The sequence below is a fragment of the Plodia interpunctella genome, chromosome 19 (genome assembly GCF_027563975.2).
Source record: "Plodia interpunctella isolate USDA-ARS_2022_Savannah chromosome 19, ilPloInte3.2, whole genome shotgun sequence".
Taxonomy (NCBI): Eukaryota; Metazoa; Arthropoda; class Insecta; order Lepidoptera; family Pyralidae; genus Plodia; species Plodia interpunctella.
The window spans coordinates 2,852,193-2,868,128 of NC_071312.1; the positions used below are offsets into that span (position 1 = coordinate 2,852,193).

Below are 15,936 nucleotides of genomic sequence, written 5' to 3' on the forward strand. Positions count from 1 at the left end.
GACTGGTACAAAAAGGCTATGTTTTGGTAATAAAGTTAAATAAATAAATACACAAAAAAAGATTTTTTTTTATAATGTGTTCCAAATATTAGCACATAACAAACTCACTCCCATCTCTATGAAGCTTTATTTATTTGTATAGATCAATTATTATGATTATGATTTGTAGCTGATATGGTGATGGATGGTGATGGTAACACTCTATCGTATAGTCTAACCGCACATACAAATCGCTCACATAGCACTACACGAATGTATGTCATCAATTGGACGAAGTGCGGGTTAGCACTTCACGTCTCACCATCGAAATGAGACACAACGAACCAATCCCATTGCGCCATTGTGACGCAACGACAACCACACTGCAATGTCATTGGTTCGCTGCGTCACACTTCGAATAGATTATATTCGTGTTCTCATTAGTAATTAAGCATTTTCGAATACATTTACATTTTACCTAGCCAACATATTTTATTCTAAATAAAGTAAAGATTGAAGAGAGTTTGATGAAAAATAATAAAAGGAACAAAAATATAACCTCCAAACGTCTTAAAAATTATCCAAAACATATACTGTGCGCCAATACTCCCAGAAAGAGGCAATAACCATTTCCCAGGATGAATGGGTCCAATAGCCACGGGGTCACAATAGGCCGCGATAAAACCTTCACTTCCGTTGTAGTCCGAATTGTTTAATTTCCAGAATGTCCGATTCGACCGTTAAGCTATTCGTATGTTACCGGGTAACTTGACAATTTGCATTATCGTGAAATGACCTTGTATTTAAATATTGAACTTCAATAAATGTGAGAAATTATATGTGATGATATATGAAAATGACAATGTATGAAATTTATTTACTTAAACTCCACAAATTAGTTACATAATATAATATCACTTACATAACTACTTCTTGGGGTCAAACTAAGCCAGAACCTGTATCTTGTTTTCATTTATGTTTGTAATTGTATTAAAGTTATTAAAAACTAGATAATGCCCGAGGCTTCGCTCCCGTGGGAATTTTGAGATAAAATAGGCTATATAGCAAAATTGGATAATGTACCTTTCTAATGGTGAAATAATTTTTGAAATCGGTTCGGTAGTTTCGGAGATTACCCGCCTCAAACATACAAACTCACAAACGCTTACCTCTTTATAAATAGTATAGATGTATTCATTATTACACATTTTTGACTATAAAGATAGACCTTATTATGATCGCATAGGAATTTACAAATATTATAATTGAACAAACACTTTTGCAATTATTCGGTCGGCAGTCCGCAATAATCCTTATTTGGTCACATTCCTGCAACGTATATTTTAACTATTCACGGCGTCAAGGGGTTTCGGAGCTCAATTGAAATAGACGGACATAATCTGTGTGTGGAGATTACGGGACGGGGTGAATGGAGGTGATTGCTAGGGACCTTTTTGTGACATTTGAACTGAAAATAAATTGAAATACGTAAATAGTCTAAAATACTACTTTTAAACGTTTCTTTGTAAATAATTAGCCCCAGCTGCACCAACTTTGACGTTAACACGAGTAACAGTGTAGTGTTGGCACCTGATATCCACAACTTAATTGCTAAAGTTTAAGATATTTGTCCAAATTTGCACGACTAATAATGTCGTTTATATTTAATACGTTTATATTTTTTCGTTGTGGAGTAGAATAAAATTTTTTGATATGCGGAAATACAAAAAAAGAAAGTTTTTGATTAAACAAATATGCAAATGCATTCTCTGGATTTCACTAAGATCTTTTTATCTTAATTTAATATTGACTCTCCTCTCTGTGTAATTCTTACTTGGAATTTCATATCGAATCACATTCTCAATTCCATTAAACATTGCTGTACCTATTCGTTTCAGTAAAAAATAACAAAGACAGTTTAGGGTAATTCGTTTGTCGTCTTAACGTTGATAAAAACCTAGGGATCATTTGTCATGTAAAGTGCTCAAAATAAAAAAAAAAGAAAGTAATACTTATGTGTGGGTGAACCGCCACTCAGACAGAAGTTTAGGAAAAATGTTTTTCTCAGTCGCAAATTTTCTGCTTATTATTTTTTCTCGCTAACCTTTCATATCCTTTACTAGCTTTAGCACGCGGCTTTGCCCGCTTTTATTTCGTGTCCTTATTATTGTCAGTAATTCAGGTTCTAAGCAACGTATCGCAATGAAACCTGTAGCAGAATTTTAGTCAGATTATCCGTTATACAACCGCATCAAATGACGTCAATGAAGACCCGTGTACACTACAATTCGCGCAAAAACTAGAATTATGGATGTAGATAGAAAGGCAGCAAAACTTAAGGCGACTACTTTCTGCACACTAGTGCCACCGAACATTTTTTTTTATTTCTTATTGAATAAATCTAGATGACTAAATACTTAGAAAATGGTAGCCACTATTCCTTTTAGTCTACTGTGACTACATTGAAAACTATAATACTTTCTACTAAAATTTTATGTAGGTCGTATACAATACCAAACAAACTGAAACAGACGAAACTCACCATTTACCCAAGCACAACCGGGACAGACCTTTAGTTTTTTTTATTGGTTATGAACAAGTATCTAATCCCAGCACGGTGTAACAGGCTGTCCATGTAATCTTCTGTATTCATAGCTCATTTAACAAAGACCTCAACATGAAAGAATTTTCGATTTTCTGATTTCTTACACGACTGAACACAAAACAAGCTGAATTTGTCATTTTTCCGTTGGAAAAACCCTTGTTATCATTTACATATCACAGGGTCGACTACACTAATATCAAAAGGATATAAATTTATGAGTTATTTATGAGAATTTATTATTTCACCGATCGTCCATAGAGAAAATTTTGGGCAGGAAAATAGTTTGGTAAGCATGGATAGTAAAAACAAGAAAATATAATTATGTTGTATAAATAAAATTGTGTCAAAGGGTAAGTCAGTCGACTTTTACAAAGTAATTTTTATCCCGAAATTCCCACGGAAGCAAAGCCCCGTGGTGGAACTAGTAAGTTCATATGTTTTTACAGTCTTACGTAAATTCGAGTGGTTTTACAGGCAAGTGAGGTGGCAAATGGAATGATCTCATCTAAGTAAATTGTATTAGTTTTCTAATAACGTTGCACCTCTTCACGGAGACAGTTCATTTACGATCTGCCGTGAAACTTTAGTTTCTAAACTTTACCATGTTTATGACTAACTAACTTTTGCCCGCGGTTTCGCCCGCGTTAATTTTCTGAAATCAAAGGTACCGTATATCCTTCTCCATACTTCAAACTACATGTATACAAAATTACAAAAAGATTAGTTGAGTAGATAGAGCGTGAAGAGTTAACAAACAAACTTATTTTCAGGTTCACATTATGAATCATTCTCAATTTTTTTTTTATTTCAATGGAATTTCAATGGAACTACTGAGAAAAAAAATTATCACTAGTTCCATGGAACTATTTTCCAATGGAACTAGTGAGAATCATCCCACATTATGACAATACAGCATTCACGAGTTGACCGTGTGTCGACTAGTGAACGTTGACCAGATTCAATGAAATTAAGCATCTTAGGAACCCATCATCCTACGCGTCTCGTTTCTACTCATTGAACTTGACGCAACCGACCTACAAAATGGCAAATCATGTTTTTCCAGCCACTGGCTTGAAAATATTTTCATTACCAACAGGCACAATACAGGGTCATGCCATGGATTTAAAAAAAGCATCGACATAATAATATAAAGGCGAGACGTCCTGATTGTTGACTTAAGAATTTACTGTCCCGTGAGGAACAGCTCTTTCCCATTTTTTGGATCTGCATTCTGAAGCAAAACACGACATCAGCATAAAAATTAAATTTTCAATAACATTTAGCTATTTTGTTCTTATTAAAAATATGAATAGGGTTTTTTCTTTTATGTCCCGCGGTTGACGAAATAATCCCGCTTTTTACTGTTTAGGTTTCAAAAACCCGCTTTACCCAAAAAAATCTGGCAACGCTGCCTGGTAACCCAAGTCCTCAAAATTAGGGTGTCCATTAAAGCTGCTAATCTCACGGGTTCATTTCGCGTTAAGTGTTTGAATTATCCGCAGGTAAAAGCCAGAGGTTGTTAAGAGGAGTGGCTCTCCTCGTTATCAGGATAGTAAAATGAAACGTCCTTACCACGGGTTTCCTTGTAACCTTCAAGATACTAATTCATTTCGTGGACCTCGTGGAAAAATTCTATACGCCAAAGAAAATCTTTCCTTCCGAAGCCACTTGTGCTCTCATCTTAAGCTCTCTCTCGTTCTTATCTCCGCACGTTTCTAGTTGTGTTCAAAGCTGTGACGTCGCGAAGCCTAGGGCCAGCGTAAAAATAACCTAAAATGTTCCTTGGGAATGCAATTGGTTCCAATCACCTGCCAAAATTAGGTGTATCTTAATCGCTTAAAGTGCTGTTCTAGGACTTCTCGAAATGTTTTATTTTTTAACGAAATGATGATAAAATCAGCATCTATTACTAGTAACTAATAGTAAATTTCTGCAAAATTGTTTTGGAGTCTGGGGGCGAAAACAAAAACACAAAATGTACTTAGAAGCTGTATGTTTTTCTTCTCACAGATCGTAAAAATCGATCCGACTAATGGACTAGCTCGAGATTCGCTTCTAAATAGTCATTAATTTCTACTTATATGTATAAACATATGGTGCACTAAGAGATAAATTGATACTTTGGTTCGTTTCGTCTCTATACTGATGTTTAATCAAATTTATACACACTTATTCCGCAAGGATTGTCGATGTGTCTACGGGTAAGTTATACCAGTTTACTTGGTCGTTGACTTTAACCTGTGCGCCGCTGACGGTTAGACAACACAGCGTCCTTGCGTAGGTTAAAGTTAACTTCAAAGTTGATTGGTTGATTGCTCCTGAGACTGCTGGAATTACGAAGTTCTTACAAATCTGCAGCCTATCCATCAACTTGTGTGACAGTTAATAGTCACCTGCCCAGTGACTACTCCTCTCTTCCTTCTCCTGAGTCACTCCTTAAAAGTCAAAGGGACTATAGAACCCGTAGGATAAGTTTAGGACCTAACCTCATCTGCATCATCAATTTCTACCATCAAGTTAATTTTCAATAAAAGATTTTAATTTCCCAAATTGAACTGCATTTAATTCGTTCCTTATAAGTTGATAGACCTGCTGTTTCAATAGTAGTTAAGTCACTTCGAGTTAACGTGTTAGGGGTAAAATACATAAATCCTGTCTTACTGTGCAGGCTATGACTGGATCTGACTTAGCCTTTATATAACAAGCGTCACCTGCGAGTACCACCAGAGGCGGCTGTTCTCATATGAAAAATGCAATTTCAGGGCTCGTATGAATGCGATTGCGCAAGAAATTGCATTGTTATGTAGAATTGCACGGCTGAATTGCATACGATCTTCTTTATATAAAGCTAAAGGATTGGTTGCAAGATAACGGGTGCAATCCGCGAATGCACATTTTGTTAGGGACATGTAACTGTCTAACACACTGTTACATTCTTCACTACTTAATCCTAATTTGTGTCACTTGATTCTAGAAAAAGGCTGCTTTTTCTAGAAAACTAAACTTTTAACATTAACAAGTTTATTTGTTATACAAATTCAAATACTTTCAAATATTCCCCCGACTTTTATTATTCATTTCGCTATAACTTTCGAATGGATGAACCGATTTTGATCAAACATATCTAAGAATCACCGCATAAAAATTAGCTATCAAATAAAATAAACACATCCAAATTGGTTCACCTGTTGATGAGCTACGGTGGCACTTATACAGACAGACAGACACACTTAGCGATCAAACTTAAAACATCCCTTTTTTGCGCCTGGGGTTAACAAGAATCAAAAACCTTTTACTTTCAATTAATGTACCAATATTCATTTCGCTATAACTTTTGAATGGATGAACCGATTTTATTCAAACATATCTAAGAACCACCGCATAAAAATTGCTATCAAATAAAAAAAAACACATCCAAATCGGTTCACCCGTTGATAAGCTATGGTGCCACTTACACAGACACACTAAGCGGTCAAACTTAGTTTGTAGCCAGTAGTTTGTAGCTTGTGAGAAATAACTATAAATATAAAAAATTACGAGAAAAAGTGCCTGTGAAGGTCTAATTTCTGAATAAATGATTTGAATTTGAACTTATAACATCCCTTTTTTTGCGTTTGGGGTTAAAAAGAATCAAAGACGTTTTATTTTTCAATTAATGTATTTCAGTTAATCTCAATGTTTCTTCTCTTTCTTAGTCTTCGGTTTACGTAACACCATCTTTATAACATACACAATCAAACAATGAACAATTAAAATTATGACTATAAAATCTAGATATGTCTTCTGATACCAATTCGCATAGAGTGAGGGCGATCGCAAATGGAGCGCGCCGCCAGTTCTGATCACGTGTTCTACCCAGTGCACCAACTCCTTGCCGGGCGCGACCGGACGGTCGTGGTATACCAATGATAGTTCCTTGGCCCGTAGTCTATACCTGGTGAAAAAATGTTACTTAGGATACGTTGCAACAGTCCATTTTGATGTTAACTTTGACCCGCAAAGTACTCTAATTTATCTATACGACGGAGGCACATACGAAAGTTAAAGTTGATGGTGCAACCCACTCCTAATGTTTAATCAAGATGACGGTGATCCGAGCTACAAATATACTTTAAAAAGTCAATCTGTGCAATTAATTGTAGATTAATTCATCGTTGATGGATTTATTTTATCATTATTAAGGACTATTGTTTTAATTTTTAAAAGATAATTTTTTCCCTGATCGTTTTAAATTTAAATTGTATCGTTTCTTTTCTTAACTTATCTGTAATTAAATGTGATTTGTCATCAGCAATTTTATTATTCTCATTATCTGATTATATTTATGTAATGAGACTGTGAGACCTCCTTGAATAAATAAATATTCATTAATCATGGTTCTACCAATAAGATCACCATTCTCCCTACTTTTAGATTCTGTTTACCCCATATAAAACAAAGACGCAACATGAAACTAAATTCTCGTAATATTTTGATCACCAACAGGAGAACAAAATAATTTTATACAATGTTTGTTATCTGAGAAACATTATCGTGAATACCCTAAACTTTCATCCCTCTCGAATAACTACTGTTCGCTAAAGTGGATAATCGAAGCATCTACACAGACCAACTATCTAATAATCAGATACGTCAGGTTCAATAGATGTTTAAATTGTAGAAAATGTTTATCACTATCACTACTACTTAGCATAACACAAAGTCGCTTTCCCGCTGTCTGTCCCTATGTATGCTTAGATCTTTAAATCTACGCAACGGATTTTGATGATTCATGAGGGAGGTTTAGGTGTATAATTTATGGTGGAGCAGAGACAAATGAGACGTTTTTTATAATATGTCTAATCTATACTATCTATACTAATATTATAAATAGGTAAGCATTTGTGAGTTTGTATGTTTGAGGCGTTAATCTTCGAAACTACTGGACCGATTTCAAAAATTCTTTCACCATTAGAAAGGTACGTTATCCAAGATGCTATAGGCTTTATTTTATCTCAAAATTCCCACGCGAGCAAAGCCCCGGACGACATCTAGTTTAACATATTTTTTGTAGCATAGTGGGAAAACGAACGTGCGAGTGGAGTGAGAGTGGCCTGATGGTAAGCAATCACCGTAACCCGATACGAGCCATTAAAGCATTGCCGACTTTTTAGGAAAGCAATTAATTCATTTTGGTAAGGTCCGAATGTTGAACCCGTTAGATAACACCGCAGAAAGAAGTTTATCTTTTGAATATAGTAGCTATTTAGATAAAGTATACATAATTTAGTACAAAACAACCCACAGCGGTTGTTTTGTACTAAATTATGTATACTTTATCTAAATAGCTACTATATTTTTATGTTTAACACTTTAAGGGTATGTACAATAAATTATTTCTTAATTTTTAACATAACCAAATATTATTGTTTTACCCTAAACATTCACTTTTTTTGTCTCTCCTGTGCTGTATTTTTCTTTTACTTTATTTCTTTCATTGCCAATTTTTTAATCAGCTTATGCATTGTCTATTCTTTCTATATCAATGGCGACATACCTGGGATCATTAACCATAGTTTTAATGGCGTCTCTAAGATCTTCGGGCAAATTGAAGGTGAGAGGCACTTTGATCGCGTAGCCCTTAGCCACAGCTTTATTTATATTGACGAACTGGTCAAAGAAGATAGGCACTCCAATGATGGCTACTCCGAAATGGAGGGCCTCAGTGGATGACATCTGACCTCCGTGGGAGATAAATATGTGGCAATTGGGATGCGCTGAAAATACAAAAAAAGGAGGCTGTTTTTTGTTGTCATTTTTAAAATGATGTCATTCAGTGGTTTTAATTTTAATGAAAATAAATATAAAATAAAAATTATTTATTGTAGGTATCTAGACCCGTATCATTGAATTATTACATTTAATTAAATGAAGTCATTAATAATTATTAAATACAATTAAATAAGTATAATTTATGAAGCACACAAGGGATATTTTTAAAATTGAAATGTTGATTTTAACTGATTTCTATTATAATTATCATATTTTAATTATAGGTAGAATTAAAACAATTTCTGAAGTATGTTTGCCTTAAGTTTTGTTTCGTTTAGTTCTTCATCGGAATGGCTTATTGTGCTCGTAGATAAATCAGGAAAACTTTTAAAAAGCAAGGTTATATACACAAAACCCAAAACTAAATAATTGGGCGTGGGACGATACGAAAGTTTTATGAAAGGCTTATGGAAGGATAAGACTTATTGCGCCGACCTTCGATTATGGGATATTTATTTAGGTTTGTGTACACATAAAAATTACAGATAATCGTATACAGTAAAATAAGTACAAGGTTCTACAATACATAGGGATATGGTAAGTAGAATGATGAAAATTTATTCTCTATTACTATTAAAGATGTGATAGTTGAATGGTTGTGTAATTGATAAAAGGTCTCAGGATACTACTTGCTGATGATACATTTATAGCAGTTATAATAAAAAATAACCACAAAAGACTATGGCAAGTAATTAAAGACATTAATGGCTTAAAAAAACCTCGTGACCACTCTCAAACCCTCCTGGATATTAATTGCCCAAATCAACACATAAATGAAATTAATACATACTTTAGTAACATTGGCAAAAACCTTACTGAAAAAATCAAGACCGCTAGACCAGTTAACGAAACCCCACACTACAAAAACCGAACCTCGCACTCGCCCTCCCCACTCCACAGCCTGTTGATGGGACCGGTCCTGGAGTCAGACGTGCTACTCATCATTAGTGGACTTAAAGAAAAAAGCGCAGTGGGCTTAGACCACATTCCAAGCAAATTAGTAAAGCGCTATGCCCTAACTTTGGCAAGCCCGATCGCTTATATCTGCAATCTCTCTATTGAACAGGGTACCTTCCCCTCCGCATTCAAAAAAGCATTGATCATACCCATTTATAAAAGCGGGGATAAAGCCCGAGCCGATAACTACAGGCCTATCTCTATACTCCCAACCTTATCCAAAATCCTCGAACGTTTAATGAATAATTACCTAATTAAATTCTTAGAGACAAATAAACTTCTATCCAACAACCAATATGGCTTTCGTCACGGGAGATCGACGGGAGATGCAGTTCAGGATCTAGTCGAGGCTATTATATTTTCTTTAGACAATAAGAAGAAATGCCTAGCCATATTCCTGGACTTAAAAAAAGCTTTCGACACCGTGTCTATTCAGCAGCTACTTGACAAAATGGAGAGAGTAGGAATAAGAGGAATCGCCCTAGCACTCTTCAGGGATTTCCTTAGTCACAGGACGCAGCGCACCAAAATTGGAAACTGGACCAGCGATGAAACGGCTGTCACGTGTGGCCTGCCCCAAGGCAGCTGCATCTCCCCCACCCTCTTTCTAATATATATTGACAGCCTATGCAGGCTACAGCTTGACGGTGGCAAGGTGCTCACATTCGCTGATGATACAGTACTTTTTTTCACCAGCGACTCATGGGATGAAGTATATAAGTTGGCTCAAAATGGCATGGCACAGACTAGTGGTTGGTTAAGAAACAATCTTTTAACGCTCAACACTAGCAAAACCAAATATATGACCTTTGCCCTCAAGTCAAATCACCTGCCACCCCCGACACTGTCAATCACAGTCCAGGAATGCTCCGAGTCTCCCCAAAATTGCTCTTGTCCTCACCTTGAAAGAGTCAATAACCTAAAATATCTCGGCGTTCTTATTGACCATAACATGTCATTCAAACCACACCTTGAATCTCTAGCTAACAGATTACGCAAACTCATTTACATTTTTAAAACAATGCGACACATAGCCGACAAAAGAGTCATCACTATGGTTTACAACGCGCTTTGCCAGTCACTCATAAATTACTGCATCACCTCTTGGGGCGGAGCAACCAAAACACACCTACTAGAAGTAGAAAGAGCCCAACGAGCAATCCTCAAAGTAGCTGCAGGATTGCCTTTCCGACACCCCACTAGCGAGTTATATAAGTACTGGGACTTACTCACCGTCAGACAATCTTTCATCTTGCTCACCACACTCAAACAACACTCTCAGCTGCACTACGACCCCGACAAAATTAAAGACAAACGACGCAAATGGACAGTTTGCCATATCCCCTCACTCAGCACTGCAACGGCCACCTCCTTCTTCCCATATCTCGGACCCCTACTTTACAATAGACTTAACAAGCAACTCAACATATACCCTCTCCACAAGTACAGCTTTAAAACAACTGTCAAAACTTACCTGAAATCACTTGACTATACTTCCACAGAAAATTTACTAGCCACTATAACATAACTCACGACTACTTACTTAATTAACTTAATTACTTACTACATAACTTACTAGCACCACAATCCCCATAGCATACCGCTCTCCAACACACTACATCAACACACAAACACACACACACACACACACTCACACATTCACACACACTCTATACATACCTACTACTCGTACTCACACAAAATCAACTGCTTGGTTATGATACAGCCCTCATATTATAACCACCGTACCATGTACCAATCTAACAACTAATAATTATAATTACTTTTTGTTTTTTCTTTCACATACATTACCTAATGTTAATAAGCCAAATAGTTTAAGAAGCTACCATAAACACCACTTGTAAGCCTAAAATAGACTTATATCCAAGAGGACGGCCTAGCTACCTGTAGCACAGGTTCATTCGAACCTATTTCAGGAACTAGCCTCTCTTCAAAGATACTCGTCTACAGCAATAGCTAACATTAATTTTAAGGATCCTTTGTTAAATCTTTGTTTTGTGGAAATAAACGATTATATTATTATAATAATCCATTACTCGCTTGCAGAAAAGTCATGAGGAAACTGGGACCTAGTAGTGAAGTCGAGAAGGCAATGGAGTGGTCCAATGATAAACTATATCAAGAAAATCATTGCACATATTTTATATCTCGTAATGACTATGAGGTGAAAATCGTGTCGTATAGGGAGGTAAAATCTATGACAGGAAACAGTAGAATGAAAAATACCCCATTGACAAGAACCTGGTTCTTAAGCATTAATGAAGATGATAACGATCAATAACTCTGACTCTCAATCATGGGTATTATTATGTCTGTAGAGTTACTGATGAGAGATTCGCACTAAAACGACATTTAAACGATGGCTTCAACAGTTACCCAATATGCTCGGTTGTGGCGCCCATTTCACAATGTGAACATTCTTCGGCAAATTAAGAAGATCAGCCTCATACTTCCAAATAACTGTCTGTTTGAATTCTGAGAACGTTTTCAGCAAACCCTCAGTCACTTCTTTGGGGATGAATCGACTTTGCCAAGTCGACCCCATGCTGAAGTATATCACTCCATCTGTTGATTTGTCCATAAGAGATTGTAAATCCTGTGAAATGGTGAAAATTGCTTTTAAAATATAATGCATGAATTAATAATGTATTCTACTGTATTCAATATAATAATGTTGCATCAAAACGGTCGGTTTTATATCAACTCGTATCGTCAATGTGCTCCTCTTAAGGTACATGGCAAGAAACGTCAAGTCATTGAGGCATTCCCTGGTATTTGCATCAAAATTTATTATAACATATTGTCAGTCGATGTCACCATTCCTCATATATTCACAAGTAAGGACAATGCCCCTGCAGTGCAGGTTTGATGCCTCTGGCTGATAACGATGAATTAGTATGAGGGATATTTTGAACAGTGGATATAATTCTTACCTGAGGTAAAGGTTTAGCTGGAGAATCTATATGGTATCCACCAATGGGCTTCACATTCAAGGGTATACTGGGCACAGTACCGTACGTGTGATGTTCATTGATAAAAAGCAATGATGCATTGAATACTATGTCTTCGTAATCTGGTAATGTTCTACCACGCTTTGCTAAAAGTGGTGTGAAGACTTCTTCGTAAAGTTTCTCTTCTTTTGGTAGTAAATTGTAACTACAAACGAAATGAAAAATTTTGATAGACGACATCTTTTAACAAGTTACCCGCGTAATATTGTTCACATAAATAATGTTTATGTACCTACCTTTTTAACCACAACCCTTCGATTTGAAACCACAACTCTTCCAGTCTTTGTCGAAAATTCAAAGGAGCCATGTTTGCAGACAAATAGTCAGAAGTATACGCTGGATTTGTTCTCTCATCTACCAGCCGCAGGACTTGCCAGTGGGCAGCCATTGAGTAACTCCATATCATCGGACAATCATACAGGACTGATAGCCTGAAAAAATAAGACAATTGAAAATTAAATTTTCACATAACTTCTTTTATTTATTCTTCTGATCGACATAAAAATATCTTGTTTCATTGATTTAATCTGAATCTAAATTAATTCTGTTGTAATCAATTAATGTGATTTGATTGCACGTTTTTCTAGTTTTAATTCTACTGTAGTGTAACTGCAACTATTTATATTTTTATTTGTTTACAAAGACTTAACACCACTACTTATCTAGATCAACCATATCGGATTTAAATCATGATTTTCATCTCACCCAGCAAATACTTCAGTCTCATAAATATCAGCTATGATGACATCAAATTTCTCGTTAGTATCTTGTAACAAGTTCCTTACATCTTCATAATGCAATGACGCTTGAGCAAAAAGATATGCAAACTCTTGCAGTGATCCACGATCATTCACTGGCATCCCTCCTGTCATTACTGCAGTGATATTCAGTAATGACGTGTCTAAAATTATCATACGTATTAAACAATAAGGTAATTCTCCATGAACAAAAAAATCATTTGAAGCGTAACAATACCCATTTCATCTCCCATATTTTCTGCAACTTTGCTAACGTCGATTTGTCGGAAATTCTTGCCATAGTCCCGCTTCGCAGGGAACCAAGTTATATACATCACCTGAAATTGCATGATAGCTAATTAACGCCAACATCTGACTTTGTGACTTACCTCACTTTCTTTTTTAATCGAGTATGTTATTGCTAATACTGGTGTCCGATTTTATTCCAGATGAATTTCTTCTCACTGACATTGTATTACTATTACATTGTATATCTACTTTAGCATAAGTAGAAGCTAAGCAGTGGCACTGTTTGTAAGAAGAATCAGTGAGAAAATAAATCAAATGATTAATGATGATATTTCATTTTAATTTTTTTAATCGTTTTCTTCAAGGTTTTCTTCCCATTTTAAGTAAGTTCGGCTCCTAATCATGTTTCTCCAGAGCTGGCGGTTGCGTTGCCTTTAGGTCAATACCATTTCTCTTAAGGTTTTAACTTATGATTTTTATTCATAAGAGTGGGAGTCTCCCACTTTTTCTCGGCGCTGCTGATTAGAGTTGGAGAATTTTCTCGAATATAAAATAAAAACTCTATTTCGAACCGTCAAGTGTCATATCCTGAGCAAAGATCTCCCTCCATTCTTTCCATTTAGATCTTGTGTTTTAGTTTATGTGGAAGCTATCGGAAAACTATTAAATGTAATTTGTATATTTAAATTGTTAAATATAGATTTGAAAATTTAAAACAAATAAACACCATCAATATTGATGAATTAGCAAGAAGGAATACAAACTATAATTGTTACTCCAATCGCCCCTGAAAATTATTGATTGGTGCTGTAAATGAACCTGATAGTTGTGTTATTTGCTATTGGCTGTTATTATCCTTATTAGGTAGTTCTATAAAATTATTTGTATCTTTTAAATCCTTGTAATATTCCAGTTTATATTCAAATTGGATGCGCACATATTATACCTAAGTTTGTGTGTATGTGTTCACAGCAAAGATATTCTATTCTAAGTTGACAAAAAGACTAAATAGCTTTACAAGAAAAAAAAGACCAAAGTTTTTAGTCCAAACAAGTTTTTGTCTCTCTCAGTTTCGACTCCAATGCAATTAGCCGACCCAAATTACTTTATTGGTAGGATTCCGTTCTCTACCGCGGAATTCCGAAATTACAGTACGGAATTCCTGGACCGTCTTTAGTTCAGACATTATGCCCATGGTGTTTTAATTAACGTTAAACATTTATATTGAATCTATATTAGAAACTTCATTTTTACTAGCTGAATTAAGGAATGTATGACGGTATGCCGAAGGTGGTGGGTCCACCGAAAGGTCTCAGGTTCGAGTGGTACTCGTGTCAAACTTATGACTGTTTATACCACTCTGACTCAAATACGACTATAGTAGTTTTCATGGATCACCACTGGTTTTCGGTTAGAAAAGTCATCATGAGGAAATAAAACCTGTACTCTTGTTAATGATTTATCAGCTATCGAAATGGAGAAGGCAATGGAAAATCACATCACTAATATTACCCAGGAAATCGTTGTGTGCCGAATTCACTCTCGACCCTCAGCCATGAGGAATACGACTATAAGAAGACGGTATGCCGATCTCAAAAACGGTCAAGGAACTTTTTGAGAAATGCCTGAAATTTTGTTCAGAAATTTTCCGGATTTTTTTCGTGTATTATACATATTTATCTCTTTTCAGTTTTTATGACACTTGGAGTACACCTCCGCGACACCGACCTTATATAATCAAAACAATACAATCTTTTTTTGCACTCGAGTAACAAAGCACAAACATTGTTTAAATTTTCTACATTGAAATAACATTTTACATCTACGCATTTGCTTGGATGCAGATTCTATATTTAGGACAATGCCGTTATACACTAAACGATGCCTAAATCCAAAGTTAAGTATTATAATCTGACGAGCTCGGTGGCGCAGTGGTAAAGTGCTTGCCTCTGAACCGAGAGGTCCCGGGTTCGAACCCCGGTCGGGTCATGATGGAAAATGATCTTTTTCTGATTGGCCCGGGTCTTGGATGTTTATCTATATATGTATATGTTATAAAATATAGTATCGTTGAGTTAGTATCCCATAACACAAGTCTCGAACTTACTTTGGGGCTAGCTCAATCTGTGTGATTTGTCCTAATATATTTATTTATTTATTTATTTATTTATAATATAGAATAAATCAAATAAATATATTAGAAAATAATTCTTACTTTAATATTATTAAAGTAAGATTCTGCGAACATATTAATTCATGTCAATCACGAAAATTCTACTTGGATTTTGAAGAATCTCGTAGACTAGTACATAAGGTAAATTTTAATTCTAAAACCCGCAAACAAGATCACATCTAGTAAGTAAACAATAAATACCTCATGTCCAGCGTCTGTGAGATGTTTGACGAATCCTTCAGACAATATGCTCAAACTTTTTATAGGAAACGGGAACATTAGCATAATCTTATACGAATGAACACACGAAACCACTAAAACCAAACACAAACATCTTAAAAGCATGCTGGACACGTCAAATGCGATGGCAAGTTAACGCTTCACTAAATAATT

General features: G+C 35.6%; 1 protein-coding gene across 1 annotated transcript; it reads right to left on the reverse strand.

The window, feature by feature from the left end:
* Positions 1-6,220: 6,220 nt before the first annotated feature.
* LOC128678274 (UDP-glucosyltransferase 2-like) lies at positions 6,221-15,936 on the reverse strand. The gene is made up of 8 exons (XM_053759705.2): positions 15,745-15,936; positions 13,360-13,459; positions 13,090-13,285; positions 12,621-12,815; positions 12,307-12,529; positions 11,750-11,969; positions 8,121-8,340; positions 6,221-6,518 (listed from the first exon to the last, which is right to left on the reverse strand). The coding sequence occupies exons 1-8, from the start codon at positions 15,886-15,888 to the stop codon at positions 6,257-6,259; spliced, it is 1,560 nt and encodes a 519-aa protein (XP_053615680.1). The 5' UTR covers positions 15,889-15,936; the 3' UTR covers positions 6,221-6,256.

What these genes read in the sequence shown, in the direction of transcription:
- LOC128678274 (XM_053759705.2), bottom strand. Translation starts at nt 15,888, where the DNA reads ATGCTTTTAAGATGTTTGTGTTTGGTTTTAGTGGTTTCGTGTGTTCAT. An exon ending in AAATATGGGAGATGAAATGG is followed by an intron (nt 13,286 to 13,359) that starts GTATTGTTACGC and finishes TGATAATTTTAG; the next exon opens with ACACGTCATTACTGAATATC. An exon ending in GAAGGGTTGTGGTTAAAAAG is followed by an intron (nt 12,530 to 12,620) that starts GTAGGTACATAA and finishes TTTCGTTTGTAG; the next exon opens with TTACAATTTACTACCAAAAG.